Source organism: Astatotilapia calliptera, chromosome 22 (assembly GCF_964374335.1).
Source record: "Astatotilapia calliptera chromosome 22, fAstCal68.1, whole genome shotgun sequence".
NCBI lineage: Eukaryota > Metazoa > Chordata > Actinopteri > Cichliformes > Cichlidae > Astatotilapia > Astatotilapia calliptera.
The window spans coordinates 19,428,491-19,451,666 of NC_137442.1; the positions used below are offsets into that span (position 1 = coordinate 19,428,491).

General features: G+C 40.6%; 1 protein-coding gene across 1 annotated transcript; it reads right to left on the bottom strand.

Annotated features, from left to right (window-relative positions):
- Positions 1-882: 882 nt before the first annotated feature.
- Positions 883-23,053, bottom strand: rmp24 (ribonuclease MRP subunit p24). Its single transcript, XM_026156688.2, has 5 exons — positions 22,732-23,053; positions 16,801-16,823; positions 15,473-15,693; positions 2,387-2,580; positions 883-2,083 (listed from the first exon to the last, which is right to left on the bottom strand). The coding sequence occupies exons 1-5, from the start codon at positions 22,824-22,826 to the stop codon at positions 1,897-1,899; spliced, it is 720 nt and encodes a 239-aa protein (XP_026012473.2). The 5' UTR covers positions 22,827-23,053; the 3' UTR covers positions 883-1,896.
- Positions 23,054-23,176: the final 123 nt, after the last annotated feature.

A 23,176-nucleotide genomic window follows, 5' to 3' on the forward strand; every position in this document is an offset into this window, starting at 1 on the left:
AAACACAAACGACAGTTTCTCTCAGCCGTAAACACTGATAAAAATGTTTATTCTTCCCTTATTGAATCCGTTTCCCAACCCATTTTCTATGATTTTCTAGTTTGGCAGTTTTAATCTTAATAACAGGATACTGGAAACAAAATGTCACTGTATGTTTTAGATCATCTGTGCCTCGTTTAAGTGACCTTTAACATCAACGGAACAAACCATCAGCGTGCGCCTTTAGCATCTTTTCATGCATGTTGCGTTTCAAATGCTTCCATTTGAAGGTAAAGGTTTGGCTTTCCTAAAAATTAGTAATAGATTCAGATGGCTCCAATCTGCTTATTGCGTTATTAAATAAATTTTGAATAATTTGAGTCATGGTAACATCGGAGTTCATTTGGATCTAAGTTTTAAATATATATATTACGTCGGACTAGTGTCTGCAAAGCCTTTTCCCCCATGAGGGCATTAAAGATCTCTATAAATACATTCTTTTAAAACTGCATTTAGGCATATAGACATGTTCAAGAGGACATGATGGCATATGTCAGAAGCTTCCGATCCACTCGTATTTTCCCACAGAAGAGTTTACTGACAATAACCTGAAAAGGAGAAAATATCCAAAGAGTATCCAACCTGGCACTAGCAAGGTGTACCTAATAAAGTGGCTGATGAGTGTATTTATTTCGTTTTTTTAAGCTAATTTTTCTAAAGTTATTGATCACACTTTTCTTGCAGCCACATCTTAGTGTCTTAAACATTGCTCAGTTTCTAGATTGTAGGCAAGAACTGATATTGCATACTGAATACCAAATATATAGTCATATAATATGTGCATTTATCAGCAGACAGCACATAAAAGCAGCAGTAAACAGAGCAACAAAGTAAAGAGCCTGCTTTCACAGACTGAAAATCACAGTTTTATTTCAGGTATTTCACAGTGAAATATAAATGTGAGGTATTTCAGGATTTAAACAAATGTGTGTTCACTGAACAGCTAATCTACAACCGTAAGTAATCAGACATTACAAAAAACACACAAGTCATATTTAATAGAGCAATGGTGCAAAAGCATGTAGCCAAAGAAAGTATCAAAAGAAAATGTAAAGTTTAGATGACACTAATTGTAAGTCTACAGATGTTTGGCAGATGTGCCTTTTCATTGTAAACAGTGACTGGTGAGTCCCATTCTGAATGATAATCAAATATTTTCATTGGTGATTGATTTGTATGCATTTACAAATATGTAACAATGAGATATTTACATTTATCACTTCTATATTTCAACTTTGTAATAAAAAAACAAACAAACAGAAAAATGTTCCCACTGGAGAGAACTGAAAGCTGAAATAAGTAAATAAATCAAATACAAAAGTTTGAACATCAAATAGCATGAATTGTAGTTAAAGGTATATATTTTCTATATAAATCTATTTTTGTAACATTAGAAAATGGAGAAAATATATATGTAAACCAGCTCGTCATGCCACAAATGCCACCACAGAGAAAAGCCGGATTTCCTGTGATGCTTCGGCAATTTGATAAATAAATACTTTATAATCCTTCAACATCCACAGTTCGGGAGTTTACAAACGGGGGATGTGTTAAATTAGATGAAAAGAAGTCCGCCCGTCTTTCTGACTGTGCAGAAGATGCAGAAACTGACTGACAGCTGAAATAGCGACCTCGGTGCCCCCGGTTACAATTCAGGATTCTAGGAGCGCCGCTCCAATCCGCCCAGCAACTGTCGCGCTGTTGGACAAACTGTGTGCCTTTTCACTGGCTTGGAAACTCAACTAGTTTCTCAAGTTCTGATGCTCTGGATTACACAGATTACGACACGGGCCTCCTCCCATTTCTTTGTTTTTTAAGAGTATTCACAAAGATAAAGTGCATATAATCTTAAGATGCTCAAAGTGAGGAGAGAAAATCTTTCAAGCCCCCCTTCTTGGTGCCCTGGTTGTCCTCTTGCTGGAGAATCTTGCTTAGATTTCGGACAAACCAGTTTCTAATTTTAGGAGGCTTGGAGGAAGCTGAGCCTGAGCCTGATCCTGAAGTGGTAGTAGTGGAGGTGGAGGTGGAGGAGGAGGAGGAGAATCTAGAGAGAAGGAAGAGTTCAGTTAAGAGTTACAGTAACTTAAGATTTTGTTGGTTAGCAGGAAATGTTAAAAGCAAGCTATCACCAGCGACACGATCCGAAAAACGTGGAACCAACACGTGCCGCCCGCACATCTTGTTCCCTTAATGCTGACTTAATAGAAACTCAATCACTCAAATCCCAACATGCCTGACACATCACTGTCTCATATGTCTGCAGAACCAACTAAGTTTAATCAAGCAAGGCTGTAACTAAACTTTTGGCTCTGCGCATATTAGTAACAGCAAACCAAAATAAACTTACCTCGGTGTATGAGCAGGCGCCCTGTCCTTGCCAGGAGTCTTGTGGGCATTCATGCTGGATCTGCTGGTTGACTGTGGGGTTTTGTGCTTGCCAGCACTCCCTGGTGTGTTGTGGGTCTTAGCGAAGGTAGCTATAAAATCCCTGTTCACCCCCTTGTACCTGGATGTCTTATTGCAGGCATGGCAGGTGGCCATCTGGGATAAGGAGAAGGAAAGGAACATATCCATTAATAATGCATGCTCTGCGTCTACACTGCGCTCATACACAATGAGGTTTTGAGGTGAAGGCATACATGGCATCCCCAGAGGAGTACTTGGAAGGAAATCCGTTGAAACTTCTTGTGTATAATTTCAACAAATTATGTAAATCCTAGAGAGGAAGGTGAAGCTTTTTGTCATTCTAGCTATTATTTTTCATCAAAACTCACCATTTCCACAGTTTAATGGCTTTCTCTGGGACGCACAACAGTTTGGTGTGGACTTGGGCCTGACTAGCTGTAATAAAAATGGTGCACATGCCACAGGTGACGCAGGCCAACCCGCAAGCCTCACAGATGTCAGGGACACGTACTGACATCTCAAAGCTGAGGAAAAGTTTACAGTGAGGTAGAGGAAGCTTACTAATGACAGGAGATTCACTTAACAGCTGAGGCTCTTCCCACTGGCTGTGCCAAAGATAATTTTACCAATGAACATTGCAGATATGAAAATAGTTGGACTGCTTGAAGCAGGATGGGAAAACAATGTGTTTAGCCTATGAGACGGCAAGGTGGGGCTGTTGCCATGCAATTTCGCCTATTCAGGGTACACTGCAATGTGGAAAGGTTACAACGGGTAACAGATCAAAGACTCGCAGAACTTTGTGCTCAAGAAAAACAAAACTGTACTAATCAATAAATTAGATGTACCATGCTCACATTCAGCTTCATATTCTTATTCTGTGATTTAAAGGTGTAGCTGTGCATGATTCACAGATGCTATCAGAGCTGTTGGCTAGTTCTTTCTAGTTTAACTCTATAACATTTTTTCCCCTACAACTTCTCTGATGCTTGAGCTGAGCCTACTGTTTTATGTAATTCAAAATAAGACACACTGCATTCAAATAAAATATAAACTCCATGTAAGGCAAAACAAGTAGCAGGAAAGTTGCAAGGTAGAACTACAGGTCAGGAGATCCTTGCAATTTAAGACAACATGCATAATAACTCTTGGCCTATGACTGTGTGTCCAAATGAAATGGTGCATGAAACAGCAGTACATGTCATGGTGTGCACACAGGCTGTTAATAAACCATCAATGATTAATCAAATAAGTTATGGAATCATAATGTGACTCGGACAAACAGATAAAAAACAAAACAACTGACTGCTATTGTAAGCCACAATTACTTTATATATACTCTTCAGTATTAGGCAGGACTTCTTATCAATTGCAGCCCATTATAAGACACCACAGAATGAACTGAGTGATGGTAACAATATAGAAAATCATCCCAGCATCATGACCCTGCTATAATTATAAGATATGCCATTTTTTTCTGCTGTTTTAACAAATGTCAAATAACTTCAGCTAACTCCAGCACAGGAAAAATAAAAATCTTGAACAGAAGAGCCATTTACACTTTTTTTCCTCTTAAGTAAAACTTTATTTAAAGTAGCAAATGCAGTGCACAGTGTTCAATAAAACCTCAATATCCCTCCAAAATCTAAGCATAAAAAAATCCCAGTAGTGACAGAAGCTATCCAGAGTTGCCACAACATTAGAACTGGTTTGAACAGACCACCGCTGCAGAGGTCAGCAAATCTGAGCCAAACTGTTGACAGTCCTGAATGCTGAGGAGATGGAAAACTCACCGACACAAATGTAGCCATTTCAGATTCTGACAGGTGTCTACTGCCGAGTGTTGGAGAGTTGGGTTTCAGTGAACCAGCACTTAGTTCTGGGTTCCTCTTCGTTTTTACCGCACCGTTAGAGAAGTGTTTACTAAAGGAGCCTGCCAGTCCCGCTTTATAGTGACAAAGCCAAGCAACTGACCCACCCATCTGTGCATAGGGGTGTGGCTCAATGAGGACTGACCAATGCTCTGTGAAGCAGATGGACTAAATAACCCCAGACTTTCTCTAGAGGATGGATCGCAGTGTTACTAGTGCATGCAAGATCTTTTGATTAAGTCTATTTGTTAACAAAAGATCCAAACTCAGAACACTTGCATTTAGTAAATACTGCTGAATAACTGATCATTTAAATGCTGTTTATTATTTACTTGTACTCTAGATGTAACGTGAAACAGATTCAAACCACAAAGAATTTTGTGTTCAAGCAAAAATAAAAAATAATATAAATAAAAAACCTGTACTGAACAGGAGTAGCTTTGCATAAACACACCTAACATGCAGCAATTAATAAAGCACAATAATAGTGCACTATAATCATTATTTCTGTTTAAATAAATGTGCTTGGTGTGGCCCATCACGTCATCTGATTGACATGACGGGCTGGATCTGATTGAAATAAGACATTTTAAGTAGTTTCCTCTGGCCTTTAAGCCACCTTTCTTCTGACTGGCTGCCTCTTGCAAACTGAAGGTTTAAATCTGACGTCAACTGTGCTTAGATATAACTCTGTACCCCGAGATGAGGCAAAGCACATGCGTTGTGCGTGTGCTCACTAATTGAAACATTAATCCATGTTTAGTATGAGCACTCACCATTGTAGCAGTACATGTAGGACACAAAAATAAGGAAAGGCATAACTGGCTGCCTTTTAAGAAGTTATCTTGGGTCAGTATTTTAGAAATGTGGAATTTCTAATCTATGCATTGTATGTGGTTTGAATATGAAGATTTTATTATTGATGGTTTTTGAGTAGCCCTGTGATGCACTGGTGACCTCTTCTGAGTGTACGCCACCTCCTGCTGTATGACAGCTCAGACAGGCTCCAGCCCTCGATGGATAGATGGATGGATATCTCCTAAACTGCAGTTATCTTATAAGGAGTCTAAAATAAATGTAGAAAGGCACATTCAGCTGAGAGAGGACATTCAACAGTGAAAAAAAAAAACCTTTCCTCAAACAAAGTATTCCAAACTTGGAATAACTGGTGCTGTTCAGTAAAGTAGGCACACAAAGTCTGGAGTATCTATAAGCAAAGTAATGCACTAATATTAAAAAGGTGCAGGTGTATAAAGATGTTATACTGGAACTAGTTTCTGGTCACATAGAGACATTTTAGACAAATGGATAAAATAGTTATATTAGTTTTGCAGGAAGAATCCATCCTGCTTTTTCCCCTCAGGCCAAACAGATTAGATCTGATTAGTTATGAATTTCGTTTTCACAGTTAAAATATTTGCATGGCACAAACCACTGAAAACAATATTTGGTTGGAGTTGGAGGAACTGACTTTTTAAATAACATAGTTTTTTTGCAGCAATGTAAAATAGTTCATAAACACTCCTTGCATGCAGTTGCATCATTACTGTGATGCACTTGAATAGAGGGTTGTAAGTTTTGGCAGATTCCTGGCAGTGACCTCCAATCGTGTTTGAGTTACGGGATGTGAAACCGCCAAATTCAATGTGGATAGTTCCAGTTTTAACCTCCTCCTATCCACTTACATAAATGTTGTGATGCGTACCGTTTGCTTTATTGCACTTTCATATAATCTTTCCATCACCACTTCCTGTTTCTGCAATGATCAAACAATTTCTTCCCATACATCATTAAATTTTTATCTAACCAAATCATAACAGGGGGTATGGGGGTATATCATTAAGCAGAAAACTAATTGCTGTTCTGTTATAGATGATATAGCTTCAATTGTAACACATGCTGTAAGTAATAAGAGCTGGAGACATTTAGGTGACAACGCAGATTTTCGTGTTTCAACTTTTGACGACTATGATTTCTTCAAATGATTACTCCAGGGGAGGGAGGGGTGCACATAGTTAATGGTGGGCTAGATCAAACACAGAGAGACAGCTGGTTGCAGATGGATGTTTACAACTAGGATGACCTCATGCTGTTTATCCTCTCCTGGCCTCGCTGTCATTAGCCAGCTCGAATGAAGCGCTGATATGACAGGATCTAAAAATCTTTCCCTAATAAAAAAGTGTGTGCATGTAAGTGCACAGCGGAGATGCTAATCAGCAACTGGAAAGTGCCTAGGAAATGACGCTGTCCACTCTCAGACGACAGTGACGGTAAGGTTGTTGCATAGTGATAAGAAATCATGACAACCTAAAATGCAATCCTAGTCACGTGTACCTGTTTAATTTACGCTAATCCTTCGACATGCGGCGTATGCACTTGCAGAGCCACACGTGAATCGGTGGCAGAGAGAGATCTGATTTCCTCATCTTGGCATTCTGGCAGCAGACAAACCAGCGCATTGGCCAACCAAGCATAAGGCTAATGCGGATAAACAACCACCTATATACACCCCAAGGGATATTAAGCATTTTATTTATTTATTTTTTTGCAGAAAGTAAGGTTCCCGTTCAATTTCATGCCATGATTTTAATGCCAGGAGTGTGTAATTGCCTCTAAACTGTGCAGTCTTGCAGCGGCTCTTTCTGCATATAAAAATAATAAAGCTCAAGTCATAGATTAATGCACGACTTCCTGAACGAAAGAACGCAGGTCTAAGTTACGAACGGTGTAATGGTTTGAACTTTAAATGAGCAAATAGACTGTTAGATAGTTCACAAAGGTGAAAACTTTCAATTTAAATAACCTGAGATCAATGAGATCCTGCAGCTGTAATTCTTGTAGTTCAATCTCTGGCAAGCTGACTGTTGTGTGTAACCCAATACTGTGACAAATGAGAACAGAGTTTAACATTCTCTGAGTCTAAAACAAAAAATCGAATCAAATAATCGGCCAGAACTTTTATTTTCTCTTCCAGAGCATACTGTACTTCTCTCCCAGCATACGACAAACATTCCTGCACTTTGCAATTGCTCATTTTCATGATTATAAGTAGTCAACATTGTTTGCAGTCAACATTGTTGACACACACACACACACACACACACACACACACACACACACACACACACACACACACACACACACACACACACACACACACACACACACACACACACACACACACACACACACACATCAATTCTGCAGATGGACCTTTCCTGCTAATAATAGCCTCTGCTCCATAAATACCTCCCTTCCTAGCTTTCTCTCTGCTGTCAGAGGTCAGCTTTGGTTGATTAATCTGACCTCAGCAGTGCAATACTGCCCAAGAGGAGGAAGATGAGTAGAGTAGCAGAGTGAGTCACAGAATGAAGCGTCTGTTAGGACTCCTAAAGTAGAAATATAAGTCATATAATTGTTTATCAGTGCTAAATGTCTATCGTGTGATGAGATGGTTCTGTTTTTGTGAACATCAAAGTATGATTATCCACATACGCTGTGTGTGAAAGTCATTCGAGACCGCATCAATACAACGCAATAAAGCTGAAAGCAGAAGAGCAGTTGGGGATCAATACGAGGCAAGAAGTATAAACTTTCCTCTCGCCATGGCCTTGCTCTGTGATTGGGTGCATGCAGCCACTTAGTCACACTGTCTGGAGGCAGGCAGGCTGGTAAATACACAGACACCTGATCTGAATGCAGATCTCCTGCATGCTGCCATAAAAACATATCTGTTTCTCTCTTTCTTTCTCGCTCTCTTGTCAGTGATAAAGGTCACATTTTGTCCTGCGTCGCACAAGCCGGTCAGCCTCAAGAGCCAAAAACAGCAAACGCCGGGAAACAGCTTCAAAGACGTGAAATGATGGTTTACCCGCAGTCCTCAACAAACTTATTTCCAGTCAGCCAGATTAGATAAAGAAAAAAAAAAACATTCTAATTCTTCATAATAACTCCCATGTGAGTTTTTATCAACATCTGCTGCCTATGCTAATCTGATTTCTAATACTCCAGAGTGAAAAGTGTTTGCAGGTTCTTTTAGATATGGAGAGGAAAAAAAACTACAGTAATGTATAAAGTCTTGAGGCATGCCTGATTTATTTATATTTTGCTTCCAAGGTGCCAGACTTTCTTGTAACTTTTAAAGTGGTCTTAAACAATAGTTCTGCAGGCTTTCGAGCGTCTTTCAAAGCTTTTCTTTAGACATTTGTTGTTTTTCTAAGAGGACTGTTTTCTTATTCATGAAGCCACTTAACACTGACCTGTGAATCTTTAACACAAGCAGCTAACTCAAGGGACAGCCCAATGTTGCATCTACACATAACACACAGCAGAGAACCCAAATTGTAGTTTTAGGCACTATCATCCCGTCACAAAAACACATGGCAAAAATGAAAATCTGGGCACGGTGTGCAGTGTGTGCTGACAGAAAAAATCCAGCAAACCTGTCACAGGACCTGAGAGATCCATCTGGACATTCACTTAAATCTATCTACTACCTCAACCCGGATTGGAAATGGTCTCAGTGGAAGAGTGGCTGTCAAGAAGCCATTCTGGAGAAAGGGGAACAAGGAGAGAAGGCTGAGGTATGACAAATGACACAAGAACTGGACTGAAAATCAGTGGCAACAGATCTGATGGAGTGATGAATCCTAACTTGAAATTTTTGAATTGTAGTCAGTAAATGAATGGGATTATTTTGCAGCGATTATGTTTCTTTGGGAAATATCATACAAATGTTTATATTTCTCGTTTTTGCTTCTCTTCATTTCCCTTTTTCCTTCTTTTTTCCTTTTATTTCACAGCCTTAAAGGTACGGGCTAATTACCCTGAATGTACAGATCATCTGTAATCCTTTTCTTTTTGTTTATATGTATAAAAGAAAAGCTCTTGTAGGGAGGTGGTTATGAGCAGTGATGGGAATAACGGCGTTACAAGTAATGGCGTTACTAACGGCGTTACTTTTTTCAGTAATGAGTAATCTAACTAATTACTATACCTATCTTTACAAGGCCGCTACCGTTACTAACAAGACAATGCGGTGCGGTCGCGTTACTATTTTTCAACAAACAGACGGTTGAAGCTGACAAAGTAAATAGTTTTTAAAGGTGAAATGTAGAGGGAAAATCAAAAGTAGTCAAAAATGGCCAATTATACCCTCATTTTTCAAGTAAAGCAATAGTTACTTTTCAAGTAATTAATTACTTGTATCTTGTAACTCAGGTTTTTCTTTTGAAGAAGTAACTAGTAACTATAATTAATGACTTTTTCAAAGTAACTTGCCCAACACTGGTTATGAGAGACGTACAACAGTGAGTGTCTACAGCCATCTATAAACACATGGTGGAGGCTCTGTCATGGCTTGGGGCTGCGTTTGAGCCAGTGGTGTTGGACATCTTGTCAAAACAAGAATTATGAAAACAGAAAAGTACCGTCAGAGTTTGCTAGACCATGAAAAACCACCTGGAAAGGATCTAATTGGCAACGACTCCCATTTTCCAACAATACATGATCCCTTTAAATCCAGGTATCCCAAACATACTGCTAATGCAATAAAAGCATAGCTGGATATAAAAACACATAATGGAACACCATCAGTCATGGGCAGGCCTACCAACAGCCCAGAACACAATATTATTAAAGCAGCATGAGAGACAGAGAACAGAAGAAAAGGCAGCCAACATTCAAAAAGAGCTCTGAATAAATAATAATAATAAAAAAAAGTGACAGAAATACTTGTCAAAGTCCCTCAGACATTTTCTGTTGAAGTTTATGCAAACCAGGCACTACATACTTTTAATATATTTATAAAATCATGCAGTTCTGAGTAGTTTGAGAATACAATAGCAACATTTGATGACCTAGAGCTGTCTGCATTTGTAAGTTTAAAACAAACAAACAAACAAACACAACCACAGAGTACAGTCTGCATTTAAATTTACAAAAATCTTTACCTTGGAGATATATCTCCACCCATCAGGCTGTTCAAAACACAGGTGAAGTTTTGAGGCTGAGGAATAAAGAAAAGAGCCCAGAGACAGATCTGGATTTAGAACTCTGCCCTGATTATTATAGAGATGACGAATGGCCCGTACTTGGCTTTACAGAAGACATGCAGCGAATGCCATTAATGCACACACGTGCTGACAGATTCAATTTCAGAAAGCGTATGATTCAAATGCTGGTGAGTGAGGATGCGAAAGCCGAACAGAGGGAACGCCAAGTTCCAAAGCAGACTTTTTAATAGTTGCATCAAGACGTTAATTGAGAGATGACATGCTGCAGTGGTACCACTTTAAGTTCTCTATATGGGGTTTATCCCGCATGTCTACTCAACTACAGACATGATGACAGTGGAGAGAAGAAAGTGTGGATGCTTAAAATAATTAAACTGTATGTTACATTATGCATATTTTGGTTTTCGTTTGCTCTTCAAGGATGTCAAGTTCAGCTGGCATCAGTTTCCCGTGACTCCTGCCATTGCTACGTACAGTATGTAGATGTTAACATATTTCAAATGCTTTACTTAAATACCCACACACGTGGCACAAGAGTGAGTGTTTCCACCTCCCACTGTGACTCCTCTGTTTGTATCGAAAAAATGCTTTCATCTCTAATCATCTGTCTTTCCCAATATTTTTTCCCCTCTTGTAATCCTGCTCCCCCTCAGCGTAACCTTTTCTTCTCCCTGACAGCAAACAGGCAAAACACCAGCTAGACATCGCTGCCTCCTGTTTCCTGTCATGGCCTCAAGCGGCACATTTTCCACTAAAGATAAATGAAAGCGAAATGTGGTGAAGACATGGCCAAGAAAGGAAGGAGAAATGGAGAAAGCATAATGTGAGAGGTCAGATTGTGGTCGGGTAGATGAGCTGAGATAGAACTTAAGAGAGAAGTAACAAGAGAGACTGGAGTGTGTAAAGGTACTAGAATGAGAGCTGGTCAGTGAGGTCAAGAAGAAGTGGTGACTTAAAAAATAAATCACAGATTTGAGTCGCATCAGAAAGATGGCTCCGTGTGTAATGTGCCAAAAACAGAACGACCTATGGTCTGTCACTTTGCTCCTTCATATCTGGTTCATCTTGTATTCTGAAAACGAACTGAATGAGAATGAATAAAAGGACCAACAGAAATATTTTTCCTAATGCAGACATGCACTAATCACCTGAAAAAACATGAAAGCACAGAATACATTTTCCTTGTGACAAGCAACTCTGATAGAAAGTCTAAAACTAAACTCAAGGAGGAAGAAGAGAAGAATGCAGGAGGACAATAGGCTATTCTTCGCTCCATTTAGGGTCTCTGCCTCTTTTGTGGCGCTGCATCCAACCTATTCCCAGATCCACTGCTGGATAACCCGCTCAGCACGCATAAACAAAGTGATTTATCGCAGCACTAAGACAACTTCACAGGGCCGAGGAAAGCCTGTCATGCACTGGCATCCCACCATAAGGGCAGCACACACACACACACACACACACACACACACACACACACACACACACACACACACACACACACACACACACACACACACACACACACACACACACACACACACGGCAATAGCAATACAGTGTGAAATCAAGGGGATTTACACCCTGGAGTATAAACGCTGCAAATCGCTTGTGTGCATGACTATAAATTTGTATTTACTGGTCCAGTGGTCCCTTCTGATGTTTGCATGCTTACATTTTAGCTAGAAAAGCTGCTCTTTTAAATTTACTGCAAAAATACACTGTTTTAAGGCATGTGTATTGAAAATGGCACCTATTACAGCAGGGTGCAGCATCCATATAGGGTGGAGCATGCACATAGGGTGCAGCATGCACATAGGGTGCAGCATGCACATAGGGTGGAGCATGCACATAGGGTGGAGCATGCACATAGGGTGAAGCATGCACATAGGGTGCAGCATGCATATAGGGTGCAGCATGCATATAGGGTGCAGCATGCACATAGGGTGGAGCATGCATATAGGGTGGAGCATGCATATAGCGTGCATGTTCAAGATTATTCACACTGCTTCAATGTTAAAGAGTTTAACTGATAATTTGTGCAAAGACTTTCTAAATGCAGGTAAGTGAGAGAAATGCAAATATGAAACTATAAAAGATCGATAAAAATATTGACATTATTGACAACAAATCTCATCCACAAAAAGGCCCCGTAACTGTTCTGATGCTTCTGAAAACAAATGAGCGCACAAGAGAAATGAGTCTTTGCATCTACAAATAGTCATACGTTGTTTAAAATAAACACCTGTCTCCTGCTCAAGATAAAAAAAACACACAAAGGTAAATTTACACAACAGACTTACGTGGCTGACCGTAAGAGGAGACTAATATACTGTGTACACAGCCATAACACTTGACTCTGGCCCACTGAAATGAAGCAATTAAAAAATGAAACAACAACAACAACAGGTGCCAAATTCAATGGTCACTGTGACACATTTCATTTCTCATTCTGTGGATTATTTTTCATGCATTTGGAAAATAATAAAATAATGATTCCCCTTTCATGCTCTAACTATGAAACCAAGTGGATGCCAATCTTTTTATCCAAGCTCGTGCTGAGCCCTTCTTCCTGTCAGAGCTGCTTTGCTCTTTTCATCAGCGTCGTGTCAAGGAGGAAAAGCAAAGGAAGCTTTTCACATTCCACCTCTTATCGTCACGACTCTATCAATGTGCATTTTAAGCATATCAGCTTGCTATCGCCCTTTTACTGAGCACAAGTCTATCATGACCCGCATGTGTAGCTTGACTTGCTGTCTTTTGAACATTGGGCAGGCTAGTGACCATGAAAACAGAGGTTAAAAATACCTTGGAGGACATTCTTGGCGCCATATTGGTTTACGAGGAAGTCATGTGATGGACAAACATCCACACTGTTCATCGTGATGATTGTTGACAAATGAGTCGGCGGAAACGTGAATAATCACGGCTCAATGTCTTTAAGAGTGGCCTTCAGTATAAAACACACAGCATAGTTCTGTTTAGCTACGAGTTTAATAACAGGGGAGCCACACACGCTTAAGGACAGGATGTCTGGGACTGATTGGACCACATGTGTGACAGCAGATCCATGATCCCACGACCCATGCGCTGGCTTTGGAGGCCATTAAAATACAGTGAACTAATTGTCATGTTAAAGAAACCAGTTTGAGCATGACTTGAGTTTGATTTGAGCTTTTTAACATGGCGTGATAGTTCTTTTCAAGCTCCTAAGACTACCACAGACACTACCGCAGAAACCTACACAGACATTGTGCCCAGCCCTTTATTTCTTTGTTGTTATTTTATCTAACAAGTATAGCAAGTATAGCTTGTTCACCTTACTATCATGTTGTGTATCCTTCCTTGATCCAGGATCTGATAAATCTCTTTATCAGACCCCCAATCTCACCTTCACAACAGCCCTTAAAAGTAGAAGTGCTGCATTAGAAATTATAACACAAGGTCCCAGCTCTTTTTGCAGTCCATGATTTGACTCCTTTCACCTCATCTACCTGCCTTTCTCCCTCTTGCCCCTTTTAATATTTCGAACTTCATTCTGCATTTATTCCTCTCACTATCTTTCTTTTTTTTTAATCCTGCTACCGCTCTCATTCTCTATCTACCTCTTAGCCCTCAGAGTCAACAGATACAAAGTGGAGAGTGGGTTCAAAGTGCTTTTTGTCGTGAATACCTGCATACTAAATGAACCAGACCAGATTTTAATGATGCAGCAGCATTTCCACTAAAGCTGCTCTTCATTAGGCTGATGTCAGATCGCTAGAGGGGCTCTTCAGTGCTATCACCGGTGCTGGGGAAAATGACCCTATAGCTGCATGCTCCATCACTAGCTTCCTCATCTAAATGGGTTTATCAGTAGAGTGGGTGTGTGCTGGCCAAAATCTGTTTTTACATTTTATTCTTGCTTGGTGCCATCCATTAAGACGACAGACAAAGGGGACCACTATAACAATTTGGGAGAGGACTGTGGGGTGAACAGAGTGAATGTTGACAAAGCACTCTCTAGCAACATTAGCTCTTACAGTTAAGCCTAATGGGACAACTGTAAGGCTGGAGCAGTAAGTGGAGCGCCATAATGATACCAGACACTTTCTGTGGAATGAATACTAATGACTTCATCGATTTAAATGGCAAAAATGGCTCAAAAAATAGATTATGAGACAATTCAGGACTAGTTAAGTTATAATAAACTGATCATTCTTTTTCTTCTTTTTCTTTTGCATCCAGGCTTCTGCTTTTCTTGTGGAGTTTTCCTGTACTTCATGTGTCTGTGAGGTTTCTCTTCAGATACTCTGGCTTCCTCCCGCAATCTTAAGACATGCATGTTAGGAAACCCGGTGATGCTAAATTGGCTGTAGGTGTGAATGAGAGGATGAACGGTTGTCTGTCCCTCTGTGTTAGCCCTGTGACAGACGGATGACTTGTCCAGGGTGTACCCTGCCTCTCGCTCTACAAAAGCGAGAGGCAGGGCAGTGTAGATCTCCCCTGGCTCATTTATGCTCTGAGGTCAATAATAGCTACAGAATAAGCAGTCAAGTCCACACTAAAGTCCAAGTGATATTTAAGAGAATACAATCATTAGAATATGGCGGGTTATCAGAAGCAGCCGTATTACCAACAATTAAAAAAATACAGATTTCACAAATAAATCACATATCAGCAGCTATCCCACATATCACAAAATAACTACTGACCTTTAGTTTAACATCACTACAGCTGAGGAAACTGTTCAGCCTTAAAGCTGGGATTACTTGGTTAAACCGAGTAAAGACTCAACACGGAGAAGCATGCATCATATAACCAGAACAAACTCCCAGACATAACCAGAGGTGTGCTCTGCTCTTTTAAATCCATGTTTGCCATGCGTTGCTTCCTTTTTTGGAGAGATTTCTTTATATCTCGCACTGCACTGGACTCGTCCGTGATGTTTACTCTTGTGTTTGGTGCTATCTTATTTTTTATTCTTTGTAAATACATGTGTGCCTTTCTTTTATGTTCCTTTGGCCCTGCATGTTTTATGTAAAGCACCTTGTGTTGCCTTGGTTTTGAATTGTCACTTCCATTGTACTCCTGAACAATATGCTGCAGTGCAGTAAAACACATAATCAGGTGCTTAGATTTGTAGTTTGTTTGCCTTCTCACCAGTACCGACGAGGACTTCTGGAAGCGGCACAGCAGATTTTTCTGCACCAGGCTGAGCCGTTTGCCTCTGGCCTTCCTGAGCAGGACACTTTGCACCCGTGCTGATGGACGCTGCTTGGGCCTCAGCCGCACATGGTGATTGTCAGGGTGGAGCCACTGGCAACAGTACGGACACACCCCAGTGTTGTGCAGCATACTGGAGAACTTTTGTTTCAGAGGTCCTGAAAGCAAATGAAAGACACAGACAATCTAAAACGTATCTTTTGAACAAAATAACAATCAAACAACCAAAAATTGCTGAAATGGACAGTACTGCACAAAAGTCTTTTGATCATTTGATTGTTGGGTTTTTCTCTGTATGTATTATTGTAGGGTCCACAATACAATATAAAGCGCCTTGAGGCGACTGTTGTTGTGATTTGGCGCTATATAAATATTGAATTGAATAAATTGAATTGAAAATCTTGAGCCACCCTCCTTTTTGTCTTACATTATCTTCCAAGTAACTAGATTTTCTTGGAATTTTGAAAGTGCTCTTGAGCAATAGTTCTCCAGGCTTGCTTAAGGTCTTTCAAGGTTTTTCTTTGGCCAATAACTAGTTGTTTTTTTGGTTTTTATTCCTGAAGACTACTTAAAAAAAATGAAAGCTATCTCAGAGAGTTCAGGTTGTGTTAAAGAATAAAGGAGATCACACCAGATATTGACTTTCAGACTCGTTAGAATTGTACAAACATTTCCAAATATAAAGAAGCGAGGGGTAGCTCAAGGTTTTTGCACAATACTATATGCAAGCGTGAGACTGGCCCCTTACAATTTAAACAACGAGGAAATGAGATTTATAACAGAAAGGTGATAGTTTGATCTTGGAATTATCATTTAATAGTCGATATTTCTATTTCCATAGAAAAATGTGATCATTTTAATAGAACTCCAAACAAACACCACGTTACTTAGTTTGGGACGAGTCTTTGTGCTATTTAAGGAGAAAAGTCTGAGGAGTCTTACTAAATGGCACCACTCCCGTTTTATGTGGTTTCGGCTGGCATGGGTCTGAGAGTTTGTGTGTCTGTGAGTGTCTACGTGTGGGTGTTTGATTCCACTGGGCAGTCTGTTTGAGACAGCTGGCTGCCTCTGAGTATTTGGCGGAGGATTTAGTGAGTTTTATCAACCTTGACAAGCCAGTGACAAGGTCCTACTTACTACTGCATTCTGTGCGTGCTTATTACACTCTGGGGCAGAACTGATGAAAACATGCAAAAGTGAAACAGGAAGAAGAAATTTTAATGAAACGGGAGTTCGTTCAAGGACTCACGTCTCCGTGAACTTACCGTTAGCCTTTAAAGACCCCTGCCTGGGAATGAGAAAGAGGAGACGAGTTTGAGACTTCAATTATAACCGAGTTTATGTCAAAACACAACAACACGATCATGAGGCATCATTTTAATAATGTACATCTTGTATATGTGCATTTTTAAAATACTTTATTTGTCATTTAACGTGCATGTATCCTGAAATGCTCCTCTCAATTTACATCACAACAACTCCTGTAACGCTGGACCAGTGAAAGAAACAAGGTAAGAGACAGTGTGATGGAAAATATTGAAATAAATATGTTTATTGCTTGCATATTTGCATAAAATAGATGTTTGCAAACACACAAATTACAAGATGGAAACAATTTTTGGGGACGGGAAAAAAAAAAAAAAAAAGACTATCTATTCCCATTATGTGGAGTGGAAAACATGCAACCGGAAAAACTGGTCTCTCCCAAACAATACGGGGCAGCTTTCCAAACCAATTCAGTGGCTTCACCGCCCATGCGGCTGCCCCCGCTTTGGGAACACTCGCAATGAGATATTTTAACTGAGTCACAACTAAGCCACACTAAAATTAGCTCAGGGCTTAAATCGATAAAGGGACATTTATTGTCCGGCTGCACGTGTGTCAGGGACAGACAGAAATAGGGCTGTCTGCTTATGGAAAGGGAGGAGGGCGCGCGGGGTCGGCTTTAATCTGGAGTTAACCTACGGGCCTTTGCCGCGGCGTCTGGTGGCAGTCGTTTGTTTATACGCTCCGCCGGCATTCTCAACCGCGCCATATGTGAAACGGTGCATCGTACTGATGGATGATTTCAGATACAGCTGAGCACGCTGTGGGCTTTGCAACATATCTGTCATCAGTCACTGCACAGTCTGAATCACTGTCTCTAGATACTACCCCCAATTTAATAATCAGTGACTGGATTAAGCTGTCAGATTATATAGACGACCTGTCAGCAGATAATACAGGAAATGAAGAGAAACTGTATGAGGCCGATGTGGTGGATTGTCACTCTGTTGTGAAGTGATAATGACTCATGGACCTTGAACAATTCCAGAAATGCAGTTAGTTGTTCGGAAAGCTATTTAATCATTCTCTGCTGACATTTAAAAAAAAAAAAAATCCTTTTCAGGAAGTTAGTTGATTTACATTTCCCATGGTAGTTCACATCACCACTATACAGTATACATATTGATAACAAAAGCAAGAGCTGTTTGTTGGCATGAGATGAAAGACAATCCTCCAACAACCAGCCTGCTAAAAACAACTGAATGACTCAAGTTCGGAGACGAGGAATGTTTTTAGGGAATCTTTTTCTCCCTTACCACAGCTTCCTGAATGAGCCAGCTCTCCGAAAGGCTGCACCGCAAAGACTGCTTCCAGTGTGCAAATCTTATTAACATACTTGTCATGCATCTCCTTTTAAGTGCATGCTCGGTTGTGGCGATAAACGCTGAAGATACGCGTCCTACGGATGAACTGCTGACAGCTGGGAGATCAACGAAGCGCTAGAGGATGCAGTAGGGCAGTGAGGGGAAATTATGTGTCGGCTACAAGGTAATAATGTGATTATAGACAGAAGTGCTGTCTGCAGCATGAAATGAAAAGCATTATGAATATTTTATTGCTACCATCAGGGAAAACAACAGGGCCGCTGGCATGTCTTGAAAAACCTTCACCGGAGATTGTAACTCATTCAGATATTTAGACACAAAGGCCTAGCACAGGTAGCAGCTTCACAATCAGTCCTTGAAATAGTCTAGAAAGTATGCCCCTCTACAGCACCGATTCACATGGTTTCATTCATCACCTGGACCTTACAGCGAAAGAGGCCAGCAGGTCCTTCTCAGTCTGAGGATCATTTGCTCCTGCTGAGAGAAGATGTAACAGGAGTGATACAGTACGAGAGGAAATGAGGGCAAGTGTTGGATAAAGGGAACGGAAGAGGGAAAAAGGTCTTTAAAAGGTGGTGACAAACAGCAGGAAAAAAATGCAGTGACAAATTTAACAAGACAGCGATGCCATGCTTAGTGATGCTGCCCTACAGGAGGAAGACTGGGTTCAAATCTCCTGGATGGTTGAATTTGAACTTCATGCCGCAATCCAAAGACATGCATGTTAGGATAACTGGTGATTCTAGAATCGGTTCTGGATGTGAGCTTCATAAAGTGTTTTGAATAAATGTAGCTTTTTGACTTAAGCACTCGAGTGGTCAGTGAGGACAGTCAGCAATAGCTCGGCTTGGCTTGACGCAACTCTGTTTTTATGGTTTCCCATTAGGTGGTAATACCTAGGACCAAATATTTTTTTTGTAGCCACTTGCCCGGAGTTCCATGGGCGTCCATCAGCATTGGCTAGTCAGTGGAGTTACTCGAGGACTCATAAGAGTGACAAAAATCAAAACTGGTACTGTTGAAACGCAGCGATGAGGGAAATGGCTACATAAAAAACAACACCGTGGTAACCGAGTCTGGAAAAAAAGCAATAAATATAGCCTGTGTCGTATACAAATGATGTCAGAGGACTTTCGACCTCCTTGCTGTAATGGCCCTACGCATATTGGAGTCAAGTTGAGTAGGTACTAATGAAAAAGAGGCTTAAGAGAATGCAATCCAAGCATATCTGGATTAACCTTTAATTCTTTGCCCTTTGGATAATTCTTTTTTTTAATGAGAGGTTTGTCATATTTCAGGCCTGCTTCTAGAACGAAATGACTGGGTGGGCATCAAAGATCAGTGAGGATGATCTCTGCCTACACAGCTTACTGGGGCTGAGGCTCTGAAGAGGCTGAAGAGGTCCACACTGAAGACGTTTTCTCCCGCTAAAAACAGTGTCCAGATGACCAGAATCGACTTACCTTTCCTTACCTTGATGATAGAGCATACATCAAGAAATGGCAGATATGAGTTGAAATAAAAATAACAAAAATGCTTTGTTGGCAGGTCAACTGGTGAACAAAAAACAAAAAAAGGCAACAAAATCATTGCTTCAAGCTAGCAAACAAGAGGGTTAGATTTCTCTGTTTACTTTGCAAATGTGGCATATAAGTTGATCCCAGGGTGAGCTGACAACACGTGGCTGATATCCTTCTACAAATCTACGTGTAAATCTGATATAGGGCATTCTATCAAAAGATACCTCAGCCTACACTCAGTTGACTTATGCCTTATGCACTCCACATATTCACATGGAGAGGCAGGGAGGTCCCAAAACAGAGCCACGCCACCAAATATAAACTACTGCAGATGGAAATATTAACCTTCTTTTGACTACATTGGTCCTGAATTAGGTTTGTTAGGCCGACTAAGTAGGTGATTTCTTTTGGGAATGTGGTATGTCACAGCCAAAATGAAGAAAACAATCAGAAGTTATTAAGGAACAATCATGCCTTGAAGCCCTCTTGCTTTTGCTATATATTTCTCCCACACTAATTACTCAAGAGTTCAAATAATAATAACCAACACACAGCAATTGCAGCTGTACTTCTAGACTGAAAACCATGTGAGGCCTGTGTGAGGACAATAAAAGACAAAACAAGAAACCAAAACAAGTTTCCAAATTGTTTGTCCAGCAGACGACATGCATATTTGTTTTGGTAATCAGAACAGCCAGTCAAGGTCTAGTTACCAGACACGCAACTATGATTACGAACTTACTGGAAAAAGCTTCACTGATTCAACAACGTGAGCCACAATAAGCACACCAAGTACTTGTACATCGAATTCGACAATAGGTGTAATGCCCCATGCAAACATACATACTAACTCATTCAGTCATTGGCCTGGCAGAAGGTGAAGACTGTGCCAGAAGGCAGTAACACCATCTCCTACAAATATGCGGAGTATGAGCGTATGAGTAATTGCGCACCCACAGAACAAACACTCCAGTGACGCATTGGCCTGCAGAAAGTGGAGACAGTGGAAACCCCCAAAGGAACACATGGACATGGTCGTAATTCCTCAGGATTCAGAACATCAATGCACTCTGATCACGTACACCAATGTATGCCGACTCAAATATTTTCAGTTCCTCTCCTGTCGCGGGTGCACGGTTTGATCAGTTGTGCATTCAAAGCATGCGTCTGAGGCTTTCATTCGTAGCATGAGTTCCTTCCTGTATGCTGCCTCTCATATTATCACTCGGATCACTTAATTAGCTCATGGCGCTAAGTGTACATTTTGGCAGTGGCTGTTCATTGTGTCTTCTCTGCCAGGCACTTTGGCATAAAACCAGTGAGGTCTCTGAGTTACAAAGCCAAACATTTAGATTTGTGTCCTGCCTGCTGGACAGCTGGTCAGAGTTAAATGTGTTCAAAATGTTCTCAAATACCACAGCTAATCATAGCCGGGGAATCTGGGGAACAGATCAATGTTATTAAAGCAGCAGTGGGTTCACACACATCCGGAAAACGACCCGGACTGGGGTTTTCACCATTAAAACCTCTGTTTTTCTTTCCATTCATGGTTCTGCCCACAAATTTCCTGGCTCAGGTAAGAGAGAAGACAAGCCAAAGGACACAGGGACATGGCTGAAACCCAACTAATGCACGAATCGCAGGAGTCCACACATATATGCACAGTCTAAGGATTGTGGAAAGAGCCTACACAGACATATGCACATTTTAAAACATTTTAGATGCATTAATGCTCAATTTAAACCCTAATAAAGAAGAAAAGTCTGTATACCAGCAAGTGGGCACAGCCTGAGCGCATGCATGAGCGCGCGCACACACACACACACACACACACACACACACACATACATACATACATACACACACACACACACACACACACATACAGACAAAGGCTTAAGAGGATTTCTCTTGAAATTACTTCCAGCTTTCACCACAACACGGCAATCACCAATGTCTGGAACGGCTATCAGACACCAAAATTTTGAAGTTCAAGAAGTGAACTGTAAATGATGAATAAAATCATAAAGTGGCTATAATAACTAATGTGTTTAATTCTGAGTAAAAATTCAAAGACTTAATTACAGGAATCTAAAAAGAATAAGACACCTTGGGAATGCTGGATCAGGGCTCTGTTTGGGTTTGTTTACCAACCATACAAGGATGAGGCTGAGGCTTACATACTGCCTGGCTCTCTTACCCGATGATTAGAGGGACTGTCTGCACCACCACCACCACTTTGTTTACTTCCTTGTGCTTTGATTTCAGAGCTTGCTAGGAAGGTGTCTCGTTCTCACCAATTGAAACCATTTCACCAAACTGTAATTCATTTAAATTGAAACTATCACTGAGGCATTGCAAACTTGCCCACAAACACGAGCAGCCACGGCTGGGACTCTCACATGGGCTCATGTCCAGCTACAGTAAGTCACTGTTGTAGAAGAACTACAGCAGGCTAAACTTCAGTGGAAAAGTACAACAATTCATGCTCCAAAACTTCAACACTATTGACACCTGAGGCACCACTAAAGACCAACGTAAGCAGCAGCCACATCTTATTTTTAGACTTCACTGTATTATGTGTTTCTGCAGTTTCACTGTAGCCACCAGTGATCCGATTATCCTCGAGGTGACTGTAACACAAAAAGTTATAAAAAAGCAATGAAAGCACGAGCACATAACCCATTCTTATTTAAATTAACGTGTGAAAAAAGAATGAGAATTAAACAGTGGCTTAATATGTTAGACGTCAGAGCTCAACCAATCCCAAAATGATTGACAGGACATCAGTTACAAAGCTATAGTTCCTTATAACTGCGAAACTATAGCCTGAGTAATAAGGAACTATAATGGGGGCTACAATCATAATTTTCCCTGACATCATCGTCGAGCTAGAAACTTTCCCGGTCACACTGGGCGAACACCTCCACCTAGCGTCCACTTGCTAGCATCACAACAATAAAGGACTGCAAGTAAAATATACTTTTAAGTGGTATTCGTGTTTGGTTATAGTGAAGTATCTTACATGTAGAAGCGCGATAACTCCGGGCAGCTATCCTTATACAGCAGAGAAGCGTCCAGCAGAAAGTTGTTTGATTTTATCTCAGGAGAAATCTCCATTTTTCTGATGATGCACGTGAGAAAACGGAAACTCTCCTGCGAATGCAAATAAAAACTTCCTCCGTAAATGATTAGCCGGCTTAACAAGTACAAAGTGGAGACTAGACAGGCGTCCTTTCCACTACTGGAGAAGCTGCAGCGGAACGACTGTAGAAAATTCTAATTCTCATCAAGTCTGCATTGAGCTAACTAGCGTTCCAGTTAGCCACCTCCGGTCGCGAGATTCTGACGTTACTTGCATTGGATTATGGGAAACGGAGTAGTTAGGGAACACATGGCGGAGCGTATTGATTTCAACACCATTCTCTCATTTGATATTGCAAAAAAAAAAGAAGAAGAAGACTAAAACT